The 15,490-nt window shown below is 33.9% G+C and overlaps 1 protein-coding gene across 11 annotated transcripts in view; it reads right to left on the reverse strand.

The window, feature by feature from the left end:
• Nucleotides 1-15,490, reverse strand: part of MAP3K7 (mitogen-activated protein kinase kinase kinase 7) — a 47,538-nt gene that overhangs the window by 18,597 nt on the left and 13,451 nt on the right. For 3 of the 11 annotated variants that reach the window (XM_085574837.1, XM_085574836.1, XM_085574841.1), the window contains exons 4-13: nt 15,387-15,432; nt 14,593-14,731; nt 13,333-13,457; nt 9,775-9,903; nt 7,242-7,372; nt 6,741-6,822; nt 5,401-5,552; nt 4,614-4,773; nt 2,284-2,322; nt 2,041-2,121 (exon numbers count right to left, since the gene is read on the reverse strand). In XM_085574837.1, the coding sequence (XP_085430963.1) occupies nt 2,041-2,121; nt 2,284-2,322; nt 4,614-4,773; nt 5,401-5,552; nt 6,741-6,822; nt 7,242-7,372; nt 9,775-9,903; nt 13,333-13,457; nt 14,593-14,731; nt 15,387-15,432 (1,084 nt within the window). Of the gene's footprint in view, nt 1-2,040; nt 2,122-2,283; nt 2,323-4,613; nt 4,774-5,400; nt 5,553-6,740; nt 6,823-7,241; nt 7,373-9,774; nt 9,904-13,332; nt 13,458-14,592; nt 14,752-15,386; nt 15,433-15,490 lie in introns of those variants that run through there. The other 8 variants (XM_021545396.3, XM_021545389.3, XM_085574842.1 and 5 more) reach the window with 5 other exon arrangements.

Genomic DNA, 15,490 nt, shown 5'->3' on the forward strand with positions numbered 1-15,490 from the left:
AAACCCATGCTTTCAGATTTGTTTTTATACTCTCTATACCCCTCTTATCCTAGTAACTCTTCTTCATATTATTTGCGTGCATGTATGCTTCTTTTATATAGCTGACCAGAACAGTATGTTCAGAAAAGTATTCCTGATTCAAATTCAGCAAGGGCCAGTAATAGTGTCAGTGCTTCTTTATCTTTCCTAGAAATAAACCTTAAGATTTCACAGTTTGTCACATTTACATTAGATTCATGGCTCATACTACCTGAGATTAACCTGCATGCATGTACTATGATCCTATGTCATCTGATTAATAGAAATTGTTGCTAGTGCATGACCCTGGATTTTAACCCTTTTTCTAGTCAGTCACATCAAAATTCTCTCTACATGATAGTCTAATCCTCCTCTTAATGTATAGTTGCTTCAGATAAAGCATTAACTCAAACTCATTTCACTTAAATACCTTAGGAGTAAATTTTGAGAAAACTCATTAATATGCTTGCTCCAACCCTATACATTTTTTTTTTTATTATTTCTACAGATTTCTATTTCTTTCATATGTCTTCCAAATTATCTTGAAATTCTCATCCTGTCAAGTTCAATTAAGACAGACCAGGTGAAGAATTTTTAATGGCTGCCTCTGCCTAACTAAGAAACCAATAGACTGGTACAGTACAATCTGTTTTGTGAAAACAATATGATATTTTATTTCACTGACTTTTTCGTTATTGACTAAAAGTTTCAAGGTTTCTTGGAAGCCTCAATGTTGTTATGGACAGACGCTTTATAGAGACAAGAGGCACTCATTAGCTTATAGAGCTTATTTACCATGCTCTCATCATGAGCTAACACTGAAACTGGATAGACGTCTTCACTTTCGCTTTCCTTGCTTTCTCAGGACTTCATTTATGTCGGTGCAGGCCAGGACCGCTTGAAAGTTACAGTGGAAAGCTATTCTAGTAAACTTTTTTGACAATTTGTTACCCTCAATGCCAAAGAGGTTTTATTTTTTATGGGTGCTATTGCTCTTCGGAATCTACTTTCTCATATTCTGTATTTTTACTGTAACTGTCAATAAAGTTATTTGAAAGAAACATTTGTACAAAAATATCTTTTGCATTCAACTTTTTAATACCTAACAATATCAAGATTTACAAGGAAACATCCTCAGATGACAGAAATTTAGAATAGGAGGGACACAGTTTTTAGTGGATTCCTAGATACTACCACTAGCATTTCCTGATTTTCTGCTCCTGACATACCATTCTGAAGTGACTTGCCTGCTGTAAATGGTATGCCTATCAGAGTTTGGGATTGATTATACTTATTTTTAGGCTTTGAGAATTATGAAATTAAAGAAAGAAAAATGGTATTCTACTACCTAAAAAAAACCCTTGGGATACATGAGAATTATTCATTAAAGTCTCAAATGATATTCCCATCCATAGTGCCTGATTAATATTTTTCCTATCAAAAGCCTCTCCTAGTAATTTTAGTTTGCATTAACTTAAACACAACAGCAATACCTCATGCACACGCATTTTAGCCCTAGAAAAGAGTATTCAAATATAAGAATTACACAAAGTGTTAATGATTTAATCACAAGTATCACATGGATTTAAAGTTCTGTACATCATTTATCTTAGTTTTTTGTTCTATTATTATTTGATTAAAAATGGGAGCCTAAACGCTACGAAGATCAGGGTAAAACAATTACACAGACAGGAATTTTTAAACTTAGCTCCATTTTCACCAAATGAAGTGCTCTAATACAAGACTGCATGTATATTTTTCCTCTGTAAGAAGATTCTGAACATCAAGATCGTAAGGAAAAAGTCCTTTATCAGTAGAAGCAAATTTGAAGATTGAACACTTTACTGATAAAAGTAAGTTTGTAATAAAATATCATGCTCCTCTTTACTCAAAACATTACGAAAAAATTAGTGGGATAATTTCTGGGCCAGTCCTAAAGTAACTGGAGCAAGAAGTATTTTAGCAGTCTGATCATTATTCCGGCATCTTAACCAATTGACCCGTTCACCTGGTCTGCGATACCTGGTATGATGATCTCAGGGACATCCAGAATGTTGCCAAATGAAGCAGTTTTACGATGGCCTCGTTTAGGCTTGGAATAGGCTGAAAAAATACACATATACAATACACATGCAAAACACTAAAATGGCAAGAGCAAAATTATTAAATTTCTAATACTGCATTGTTCATATACTTGGTTAAACTAGAGTTCATGCAAAAATGTGTCATGCAGAATAAACTGCATTGCCTTCCACTCATGCTTACACAAAGTAAAGCAACTGTTAAAAAGCAAAAAATGCAGAACTAGCCGTCATTACAACACAGTGTAATTAGTCATAGTTAGCAACACAAAAGTCAAACACAGAAAGCAGCATGGCAACACAGAAGGGAAAACCAAATGTAATTATCCAAACAGAAAACAAATTAAATTATTTCAATTCACCTATACATTCAGAAAAAAAACTTGACTGCCTGAACTTAACTAACATTTTCTCTTTAGTGTTAGGTACAAACTATTTTATTAAAAAGTCTAATAAATAGGTACTTCTGCTTCTTTAAATCATCGCCTTTCAAAGCAAATCTCATCTATCTCTGAAAAAATATTAACATTGACTACATTTGACAATAATTCCTGCTAGTTACTCATTTTTCCTACCAGTGAAGATTTTTCATTTTGAGAACTGGATATAACTACCAGCTTTTTAATTTTTGAATAATATTCAATAAATATTATACACTTTGAAATAAAACCTAATAATATTTTTTTTATTTTACCGCTTCTGTAGTTTAAGATAAATAGTTCCTATTTAGAGAAAAATCTGAATGCATCTCCCAAAGGTAGAACATTGTAGCATACTCATCTTAGTAAGTAATGGTGATGTGTATTACATAATTTACAATTAATCTAGAGGATGATGGAACAAGATTAAATAATTTTCAACTAGATTTAACAACAGCTCAATCCTCACCCAGCCATGCAATTTTTTTTCAGGTTCACAGCATATTATTTCTGTCACACAGTTAACAAGATTTAAAAAAAAAACCAATACAGTGCTGTTTCACCTCTTTTTGAAAAGTTATGGTCAGATGTGTTTGACCTCATTTCTCACAGTCCACTACTGCATGAAGTGATCTCACAAAAAAATATCCAAAGAACCCCAAGAGAAATATAATATGTTCAATATGTACTTTCATTTCAAGAAAAAGAAACCCTACAGTCATAATAAAAAGCCACCAAAAAGCCCTTAGATTATTCTGAATAGTAATTATTATTTCAGAGCAATGTACTTAAGGAAGACAAAGAAAATTAAAAACTCGTACAAAGGAGGGCCAGGTTATCTCTGATAATGTCAAAAAGTTACATGAAGAACATCAGTGACCAAAGTGAGTCCTGACATGTTTTAAAATAAAACCAGCACAGGGTTATTACCAGGTAAGTACACAGCTGCCTTCTGTGTTAAGAAACCTTTATAGATATTCAGGGTGAGATGTGCTACACTGTCATCCAGTCAAAGACTGGCAATACAAAAGACAGATTTAGGAATAAGGCTTTAAAATAAAAACATTAAGGTAAAAAGAATTTAGGGCAAGATAAATATTATTTCAGTACCTCAGTATTTAATAAAAGAAAGCTCCTAGAGTAATCATAATACAATGAACAACAAAAATTAAATAGCCATGGTACACAAGAAAGCCAGAATTTTAATGTGTAATTCCTTATTAATTGCAGTTACTAGACTACTCTAATTTTAATATTGGTATAAAAATACTCAAACAGCTAAATAACCATGAACTAACCAAAGTAATTTTGTTTAATTATTTAAATCTGTGGTTATATACCATAGCACAAACAACTTTCACATATGGAACTTAAAACCTGAAGTTTATATATATTAACAAACAGTATCTTTGATGAAGAAAAGAGACAGGAAAGTGTTTGCCAAGTGTACACATTTTTATTAATTAATGACTGCTTTCACCATAAAATAATGTATTTATACTTACAGATAAATTCTAATTCTCTCAAAGATTTAAGGTTTCAATATGACAGTTTATATCTGAAGGAAACCTGGCAAAACACCTGTAGCTTTTTTCTGAACAACAGACAATGCTTTCCTAACCTGGTGAATAAATCTAATTATGCTTCTTATTCTGAAATCTGTCACAGTGGATTTTTAAACTTATTTGGGAACATGAACTTTAAACCTACCTTTTAATTTCAAAAGTATTATAGACACAACCCCGAAGAAAATGTTATTATATAAATATTTACGCTAGCCGAGATGTAATGCCACTATTTCAGATAAAAAGGACAAAGTTGTGCATTTGGAATAGGAACGATATTTAGAAGTCTCATAACGCATTTTTTAAAAAGGTAAACATCTAATTCAACAGAATCTCTAAAACCTTTAATATACTCAAAACACTCAGTCTTGCTGAGTGCATAACCACAAATAAAGGCATTTCCCCCACAATTAATAAAGGACAATCAAGACTACAGGAAAAGCTTAAGACTATGCATGTTTTACATTTTCCTTCCTCCTTTATTTCTTTCCTGTTCTTTAGTCTACTCCCCAAACATCATTAAATTTTACCTGTGATGGAAGCTATTCTTGCTTCTATTTCAGACATGTCAGCACTCATCCTTTTGGCTTCTCCGGAAACAAGGGCTGACGGTGGTCGTGCGCGAACATCTGACAAGCTCTCAACACTGCTCCCACGAGATGGGGGCAAACTCAAACGGCCAGGGTCACCCTGTTTAATAGTCACATTTTGTGAACAGAAAATTCTGCACAAGTCCCTCAATATTGTGCACCAGTATGTTTCTACAATATGCATTTTCAAAGGAACAAAATTTAAAATTTTTAACAATAAATGCCAATAATTTAACTATTATTGGTATACACAAATAAAATATATGCAGCTTTGAAAATAATCTAACTTCACACAGATAAAAAAATCAGCAGAATTACACCAATATTGTCATAAGAGAATCTTTGTATTTTTGCATTCTACTTGAAGTAAACCAAGGTATTTTCAAAATTTACCTAAAAGTTTAATCCCTTCATGTCATAATAGTATTTTGTTTATAAATTAAGACAGCAGTTTTCAAACATACTTTTAAAATCTAATAAATCCTTTTAACTACAATGAACTATTTTTCACATTTCACTGGAGATCTTATTAGAGCCTTCCAGTTTACCTTTTTGGAATCATACAATATTTTTCTGTCCCTTTTCTTCTGTATTCTTCTCCTATAACTAACTGGATCCAGTTTTGCACTATTTTGAATAAGGACACATGCTTCAGAGTAGACATAACACTTATATCTACCCATGTCCATTTTGTTACTATGGTTCAAAATTGCACACATTAGCTTACCGGCTGCTTGGCTGTATTTTTGATTTGCTGAGCCAATTTTGATTCTAAACGTTTAATAGTGTCATTGGTAGAAGCTCCTTGGAAGTCACTTGGCTCCATGTTAGCATCGCTCTTGTTGCTTGTGTTTGTAGAAGTGATGTCCATGAATGAACCTAGAAACCAGTAACAAGGAAAAAAGCATTTGAGAATGTCCTCTAAAAATACTGAAGTGCATCTCTTCACAGCAAAGCTCTCAGATGTTTAACTTGCCTTTAAAGCAACACTTTTGAACACTTTTAATGAAAGACAAATAGCAAGACTGCTACAGATCAGTTAGTATAAGAAGCAAGAGGAGTGAAAAAACAGTATGTATCTAAATACTATGTTAACATTCTGAAGTCAATCTTTATCTCTCTTTGAAATTGTTAGGGTAGCTGTTATATTAACAACACAACAGCAACCTCATGCACAATTAATGACAAAGACCATCATTAACCACAGAGCAGCATAAATACTTGAACACTATCAGCCAACAACTTATTCATAGTTTGAAATTATAAATTCACTTAAAATCATGTGCTGAGAGGTAGAGAAAAACTAGTAAAGTCAGTGAAATGCTAAAGGTGCAAATATTTTTTTTAATATAAAGGTCACTAAGCTGCAAAGTAGCCAGTGAAGCTTTATCCTAATTAGCAGCAATTTCTTTGGCAACAGAAAATAATTCAACCAAGCAGAGGAAGCTGAAGACATGTAAAATTAGAAACTACTTAAGTGGAAAAAATGTACTCTAAACAATGAGGAAACTAAATGACCTTTTTAAATTATTATTAAAAGGATTTCTTTGAGAGCAAAACTACCTGAAAGTCTTGCCCACATTTTGTTCCATCCACCTTTCTAGTGATTTTTCTTGCACTTATTTTAAATTACTGTATTTATTGCAACTCATAATAAAACAAATGCAAGTTTAAATTGTGGAGACTGCAACTTAAAGCAGGTGCAGCTTTCAAGAAGAGCGAAAAATTTTAAATTGACAACTCCTAAACTTTACATATAAGTAAAAAGGTGTCAATTGATAGCAACGGTCATAGGGAAAAAATGGAGACATTAAACCTGGGCATTTGGAGACAGTTCTTATTATAAGCTTTTTCTTCATTACAAGTACACTTCAGCAAAACCACTTGACCGAGAACACTAAATATGATGTAGTATGAGGTATTAACAAAATAAATGGGGTCTGCTGATGCTTAAGATTTTGGCAGTCTTTTCCATTTTGAGTTCAAAATCAATGTAAGAACATGCTTTATAATCTATCTGCATCATTTCATGTTGCTGCTCTTTTTCTCTGACTTATACAAATGTACCTGTGCTAGTGGCAGAATTGCTTTGGCCTTCATCTGAATACTGGCAAGGATACTGCAGAGGTTCATCAGCTCCTGGAAAGTACTGTGAAAAAACAGTAATTACTTAATAGAAAAAGTAATTTACAATTGTTTACAATTATTTAAATAGTACCTAATAATTAATGACTGTAAATTATATATTACATTTATAATGATTTATTTAGAAAATAACTGAATGCAATTAAAATAATAATTTAATACATTAAATACACCTGTGACTTTGCTTATTTTCTAAAACTTCTTATGAGTTATTATACCACTCCAAAGAGGGAATAAATATATATATATATAAAAGACAAATTATTTCCCTTCTCTACTACAATAATTTGATAATGTTTGTCAAAAAGAGAGAGGCAAAAGAAAACACACATTGGAATGGGATAAAAGGCACATCTTCTGTAAATCAAATTCCCAGCTTAAGAGTTTAAGAAATGATTAAAATACTTTAATAAATTTTTATACCCGCATCAAGTGTGTCATTATTTTAACGATTTCCTCCATGGATGGTCGTTGTGAGGGATCCTTGGACCAACAACGGGTCATTAAACTCTCAATTGGTTTAGGTAAATTTTTGATCAGTGGTGGCCGAGTACCTGCAATTGAAATTAGAAAACACCCTTAAATTTCTTAAACAGGCTCTAAAACAACCGTCTTCTCTCTCTCCAGTATTTTGCTAAGTAAATAAAGGAAAATGCAGAATTAATGGTAATCTGGATGAACTGGCTTCTACTTCATTTTCTCCCAAAAACTGACAAGAAGAGTTCCTTTGCGCTACATAGCAGAAGTAGAAAAATATTTAAACATTTCCCTCAGTACAGGTTTGAATACATTCACTGACAGACCAAATACAGCATATTACAAAGGCTAATGAAATGTTACTTCTTTCTGAAGAATAAAGTTCTAGGCCAAGTAAGAAAGCAAGTAATAACAGTCTTTGGTTCCTAATGCTGTATTCACAAGGAAAAAAAAAATCAAAACAAACAAGCAAAAAAACCCCAAACAAACAAAAAAACCCCACCAAACCAGACAAACAGAAAAACTCAAAAGACTCTTTTTTTGAAAGCTGATTTTACTCCTAAGAATATTCTGAAAAATTATCAGGCACTGGAACTACCAATTTTGTGTGACTTTTTCATGGTCTATACTAATTTTTAATAACATTTTACTTCAACTATTGTATTTAGCTGGTTTTTGCTTCAAGTTCCTCCTCTTACTACAATTTCAATGAGAACAATTAATGGACAATCAGTTGTGTTGGACATATGAGACACAGTGTTGGTTTGCAAAGAAAGCAGTAAGTATTTAAAAATCTATTCAACAGAATAAGTAACACATGAAGTAAGAATACCACAACAGTTTTAAGGGAGATGAAGTGTACTAAGACTTCTTCCTTGAGAAAAGGGAAAAAGAAAATAGAAAAAGATAAAGAAGATAAAATTTTAAAGCAAAAGTAGGTACAGATACTCCCACACCTTATTGAGGCTTCCTAATTTAGTACTAGATTTACACTTAGCTTTACAGTTAATGCTTTTATGCAAGGCACTTATAACTCCTAATCTTAATGTCCAGAGTCCTTGAAAAACTGGAAAATCTTATTTCATTCAAAAATGGCATTTACAAACATATCTCTTTGTGCATTATTAAGACTCTAATAGTCATTGATTCTATCACTGTCTGCCCCATTCTCATCTTTGAATAGGATATGCCTGTGCTCACCTTATGCTTCTATCATTTACTACTGAAGCAATGACACTCAGGCAGAGTACCAGCATTCATTGCTTCTTTCTTAATTTTTTTCTTCAAAAAGTTGGTGCTTGCTTTGATGTTGTCTCTCACAAATTGCAGAAACTCTTTGCAGACATTCACAGAACTACTTCACTATCAATACTTTATTACTTAAAAAATTGTTTTGCCATGGTACCTAAAAACACAGCAGTAAAAATGTTACACTTCTAGCATGAAGATACTACGGTCTACTCTACTGCACTGACCAATGGTTACACCACTGCTTTAAAGAAAGCAGTCCATTTGAACACAAGCACGGTGTCCTTCTCATAGTCTAACCTCCTGAAAATCTGTTCTACATAGTACCTAGCACAGTAGAGTGCTGCTCCATGAATGCATAGAGGTAAAACCTTTCAAGCAGCAGAATAAAAAAAACAAACTCCCAAAAACCACACATGAAAAGCAAAAGTAACATTTTTAATACCTAATGGTCCTTGAGGAGGTTTCATAGTTTCTAAGATTTCTAAACAAAGGTTAAGTTACTTGAAGTTACACATTTCTTGTAGATGTCCAATTAAAATCAAAAAGATAAAAGAAAGACAATGTAGCTAATAAAACCATCATTCAGCCAGGTAAGAGGTTTTCCTCAGATTACTTTTAAAATGAGGTGTTACAGTGAGCTCATGGGCACCCCATTTCCACTTCCCCGGGACCCTGTGACTCTGATCAAGACAACCCTGGACCCCTCCTTCCTGCCCCAACGGGGTTGGCAGAGAGCCAGGGAAGCCCACCCTGTCCAAAGTCTATATAGACATTTCCTGTTCGTTCTCTTTTGCCCCGCTCTCCCCTTGGATGCCACAGAATAAAGAGAGCTGAACCAACGTATTTTGGGGAAAGAGCCTCTTTTGGAAATCTTTGCCATCTCCTGATATTCCTCCCCTCACAGACTCAGACCTCTGGGCTAGCCTGATATTCAGGGGGCTGTTGAGGGGGGGAACGTCAATGGAGTATTGTAATAATGAAGACATTACACTTTATCCTTTTGTGTTTATACACCAGTTACATGTAGCAAGCACTGTAGCAGCCAAGTAGCTCAAAACCTACACTGACACAACGTGGCAGTGTCTGTTTAGCCTTAGTGACAAAAATGCATATTTAATGAAGCACAAAATGGAAACACAAGTAATATAAAGTTGTACAGGTAAGAATGTTTAGTAAATTTATAGGTCATATACACAACTTCAAATGCAATAAAGTAATTTCAACTCACCATTGTGAACGGCCCACATTATTCGGAAAGCTGGACCACCAATCTCATCAAAAGGTTTCCTACGGGTGATTACCTCCCAGAGAATAATACCCCAACTGAAAACATCACATTTTTCACTGTAATTGCTACCTGGAAGAAAGACATCAATATAAATTGACTCTTCTATGTAACACATCATAAAAATATACAGTTTGAGCAGATCATAGAATCAGGTTGGAAAAGAGCTCCAAGATCACTGAATCCAAACTTTCACTAAACACCATAATGTCAACTAAACCATGGCACTGTCATGCTGAGTCACTTCTTCAGTGCTTCCAGGGATGGCAACTCCACCACTCCCCTGGGCAGCTTGCTCCAATAAATAAATAGCTTCACACACTTACTTTTACTTCATGTTTATTTTGCTGAGAAAAAACATTTTTCTAAAGCTGGCTGATTCATGCTAACTGAAGTCTGAAATCACTTGACAGTATGACTGTTAAGAATGCCCCTCTCTCGGAATGAGTCATTTTCATTTGGAGTCATCTCAAAATGATAAAATGTATCACTTTTCCTATATAATATAAACTGCAATTTATTAGGTTTTTAAAAATCTCTTGCATTCAGGGTTTAATTGATTAAGTTTGCTTCCTCTAAATATTCTTCAATTCACTACTTCCAACCTTAGTCACAATATGCCAGCCAGTAACATCTGTCATATCCATTACTCTTAATAAATTACAGGTCTTCACAAGAACTACTAAGTTACCACATGAACAAAACAGGAGAGCCCTCAATTCCTTACCATCTTATTTCCTCTTTGTTTACTATTCTTATTCTTTTTGTAATGGCATTACTTAATTATAAGTCTTTGACCATAAGTTCAATATTTCTAAGACTCCTAAGGTGCTGAAGACAGGTTGATGGCATAGAATAATAAATGAAAATGTTCAGAGGCTACAAAGAAAGAATGTATGCTTTGCAACCATAATTCATGCAAATGTTAATAAGAAAAGTGGACGGCTAATGACATGAGAATAAATGTGTGAATATAAATTATAGGAGATTTGCTCACCTATCTTCAAACAAGGATTAAAACTGGCATATAGTGGCCAAGAGATTTTTTTTTTTTTGTTTATACCTGATCAGAAAGCATTATTCAGACCAATCATTTTAGTAACAGTGGAATTAAAGAAGTCTAGTTCCATGTGAATACCCACCATATAGCAATAGTTATAACAAGCTCTGTCCATTACCTGAGCCAACTTCCTCTGCCCCATGCCTCTGACAAACTGCAAGGCAAACAGCCTGTTCTCTGGTCAGTTCTTACAGTCCAGCCAGTTTGCAAAGCAAACACAAGAAACAGGCCGCAGCATGAACCACAAGCCCTTTTTAAGTGAAGGCACTAATTTGGTCTTTACAAAACTCTCTAAGAATGTGGATCTCAAAAACTCTTTATACCTGTATCAAAGTAGCCGAATGTGGGTAATGACTTCAAAAGGTACGAAGAAAAAAAAGATATCTTTATCAGCCAGCTTATTTTCAAAGATGCTGGGAAAATAAGTCATGTAAACAATGGCAGATCACTAAGGAAAGCAAAACAGTCTCATCTATGCAGTCACAGAACTTCTGTAACACACAGCCTATAAAACTACAGTAGTACCATTCCCCTATTTGAGCAATGGAATTCTACTTTGCAGCTCAGAAGTCTTGGACTAATTCTGAAAAGTGAGAGTCCAAAAGAAGTGAGAAAGTATTCTGTATTGTTTCCTTATAATCCCAAAGCAATTTAATTTTTTTAAAAAATAGTTTCTTCTACTCGGAATTCTTATATTGGAATTGCTCTCTTTTACTTCATCCTTTAGGTGCCCTAAAGCCTTAGGTTTAAAATGGAGGAAAAATTTGTAATATTACAGTAACTAGTTCACTAAGCACCGTGTTCTGCAACAGATGCTTTTCATGCCTTTATTGGTATCACCTAGAAACCTTAGTACTAGAACAGCATCAAATTAGCCTTTATTCCAGTGTTGAATTCTGATGCAGTAACAGAAGCAAAGAAATTTTTAACCATTTTACCATTTAAGGTGGTTATTTTTAGTAGTTTAATGACTCTTTCAAGAGTAATTTGATATGCTGCATTGTAGAAGATGCATCATGCTAGATTCTCTCCTCCTTGATACTTGTATTTTTATAATGATTTGTCTATTTATCAGTAAATGCTTTCAGTTAAAAGTACATAAAAACAACTGTAAACTGAATGCTTCTTGCACTGTCCAACAATAACTGCAATAGAAGGTTTCTTTCTACCTTGCTCGATTCATACACTAGAAGAACTGGGATATGAACTGTAAATCCCTACTACAATACATCTATTTATAGCCATTTTATATTAAGATTTTTCAACAAAAAAATCTATCTTTAACACTGATGGTTAAATTGTTTATTTTTAAAAGAAAAAAAAATCTATTTATAGAATTTAATTTAATAGCAAACAAGTGTTAAGAAAAGAAGCAGTCCTGGCTAAAAAAATAAAGGAAGTGCCTGAATATAAAATGATATAATGAAAAATTTTCAGGCATCAGAGTGAAACAAATAATCCTTCAGTTGGTACTCTAAGCAATATGTGGAACAAAATGGTACCTTCAGAATAAAAATTCCAAAGGTGATGTTTGGGAGGAATCCTAAAACTGTATATGGACAGTTTCTGGAATAAAGACAGCAAAAAGGAAAGAGGCCACCTGGATCCAGAATCTGGGAAACCACTGCTGCACATAGGCACTTGCCGAATATATCAAATCAAGAACACCTGCTTACTAAAGCAGGAGGATGACTTTTCCAGACCATTGCTAAATTGCATTGATAATTAAGGTACAGACAGATTAAAAAATGTTTAATCTGCAATTTAATATCTATGAGTTTATTTCTTTGATAATCATGCAGCAATTACAGGTATCTGATTATCAAGTATCATCAGTCTTCCCCAATTATACTCCAAGAAATAGTTTGTTTTTCTACTTAACCAAATTAACTGGTATTAACAAGTTCCTCAGTATGTAGGAAAGAGGAAGTATATCAAATCTCTAGATTACACAAAAAGCAAATGAAGATGGCAGTTACAAGAAAGTGGGAGGTGAAAAAAGAAAGCAATTATGTTCAATTTAGAGACTCCAACAGGGAAATTCTAAAGTTAAAAGCTAATCAGAGTAGGGAGTGAAAGTAGTGACAGTGTATTTAAATGACAAGAGTTTGAAATTATTTAAGAGTTTTAGAAATAGCAAAATTGTGAGGAAAGAGCCCTCTGGCTGTATTTTACTGACTTAAAAAATAAGGAACTGCAGCTGTCTAAAGGTACTCCTTATGTAAATCTCAGCAATGACAAGATTCTACATCTTCACATAATTAAATATCTAATAATAACATGAGAGAATTGGTTCAGTCCTGTTCTTCAAACCTTTGCACAATTATTTGATGATATACACTTGTAGAGATTTTATGATGATGCTCTTATTCTTACACCACTTTAATTCACAGTTGCATCCCTATAAAGAAAATTTAATATTAACACTGAATTTTTATTACCTTCAAAAACTTCAGGTGCCATCCAAGCAGCACTTCCTTTGTTGTTGGTCATGTGTGTTTGAATATCACAGGCTGTACCAAAGTCACAGATTTTTAGAACTGTCCCCCCAGCTACCAAGAGCAAACTGTCAAAGAAGAAAAAGAATATTAAAATTGTAGAATATAGTAGTCTGATAACAAACTACTTTTTTTTGTTTTTTAAATCCCAACAACTATCATTCTAATATAGGTGAATATCTTAGGCTTTGTATCTCAGGTCTTTGTTTTATAATTTGGGAAATACGGAAGGTCATTTGTGTCTAATGTGAACATATTACATATTTTAAGGTAACCCAATGTATGCTGTAATTTATTAATATTTCTACATGCTAGATCTTAAATAAATATCTTTAGCCATAGTAAACCACTAAGCATACAATGACAAAAGTAGACTTTCAGATGCCAGGGGCTGAAAATCAACAAGTGCTGTAACAATTTTACCAAAAGAAGAAGAATCAAGACTCTCATCAGTGTCAGTCAGCACAGCTATTTATTTAAATGGAAGCACTTGAAGTTACATGTGAACAACTCTCTAAATCAACCCGGGGAATAAAAGAAGAACTGAAGATTTAAACTGTGCCTTCATGTTATAATTTTACCTGGTAATAACTGCAGATTACCACCAAAAATGGATGATTCTGCTGATCCTCAAATATCTGTTTCTATCTAATCTGTGGAGCCAGATCTGAAGCCATAAAATGAGCCAGATAACAAACTGACTGGGTAGGAAACTATTAAATTTTCTTTTGGTGGAAAGTGATGGGAGCTTCTGGCAGGGGTAGTGGAACAGGCAGAAGGAGGGGATAAGGGAGGATGGCCATGTGGTGAAAGAGCTCTAATGCAACAGATTAAATATGACATTAGAACCAATCAACCCCCCCCAGAATGTTCTCTTCTGGAACACCACAACCATTCCAAAACTGGAACATTTTAACTGCCTCTGATTAGAAGCCCTATTCCTAATAAAATCCTCTTCCATGATGTAGGGCAGGAGCAGGGTATTTTTCCAGTTGAACAGAAAGTAACTGAATACAGTTAATTTTCTGTATCACAAACTGTTGTTCTGTAACTTAAGTTTCAAATGCACAGCTTTCATTTGGAATACAGTACATCCAAAAGTTAGTACCAACTAAGCGTATTTCCTTTAAATGCAATAAAATTATTATAAATTATCTTCAATACCAATTGTAAGAAAATATGAAAAATGAACTCTAAACCTACTTTGGTGGTTTCAGGTCTCTGTGAATTAGAGCCTTTGGTTTCATGCTGTGGAGATATGCGACTCCTTGAGAACACTGTAAACACCAACTCATGGCATGTGCAGCAGTATAATGAGGCAGAGGTTCAGCACCATGCAGCACTGCAAAACAAAGGCACAAACTAAAAAGAACTTTATTGCATATTACAACAGATACAATGGAGTTAACAAAATACCAGTCAGAAAGCTCTATGGAATAGAAGTAATCACCAACATCTCATTACTGCAACTAAATATACCCTTCTGCAGACTGTTTAAATAACAGAAATGTCAAAATATTTTCCATTTTTTAGTACATTTTCCAAAATCATTTATGTTAAGATTCAATATGAAAAGTGTTGCCTGTTCTCAGCTATCCCTGGTAAAGTCTATGTTAAACAAATGCCCAGGGAATTTAAAAATAAAGGAAGAATGATTTTAGATGTTCCACTGGAAAACCTTACATTACTTGTATAAAATAAAATAAACTGCTATCAAGAACAAACAAGTGAACTGAAAAGGGATTTTAAAAGGCACACTCCCTTCTCCTTAAAATTATTTTAAGAATTTCAAAGACCCACGTAACAGTTGGAAGAGACCTGTGGAAGTCCACCAAGCAGGTCAAGCAGGCCAGCTCCAGCCAGTTGCCCTGGACTGTGCTGAGGTGGCTTCTCAATAGCTCCAAGAATGGAGGCATATTTATGAAACAACATGTAGTTTAGACGATGTTTGCCCTAATAATAGCACTTTAACTCCAGGAAGTTGAAATAATACTCACCATTGTAGAGAGAACCTCCTTCAGCATACTCCATGACAAGACACACCTTAGGGGGAAAGAGGACAAAAATTAGGCCTATTTTCAATGCAGAGATAGAAAACATC

Source organism: Lonchura striata, chromosome 3 (genome assembly GCF_050655825.1).
Source record: "Lonchura striata isolate lonStrDom1 chromosome 3, ASM5065582v1, whole genome shotgun sequence".
Taxonomy (NCBI): Eukaryota; Metazoa; Chordata; class Aves; order Passeriformes; family Estrildidae; genus Lonchura; species Lonchura striata.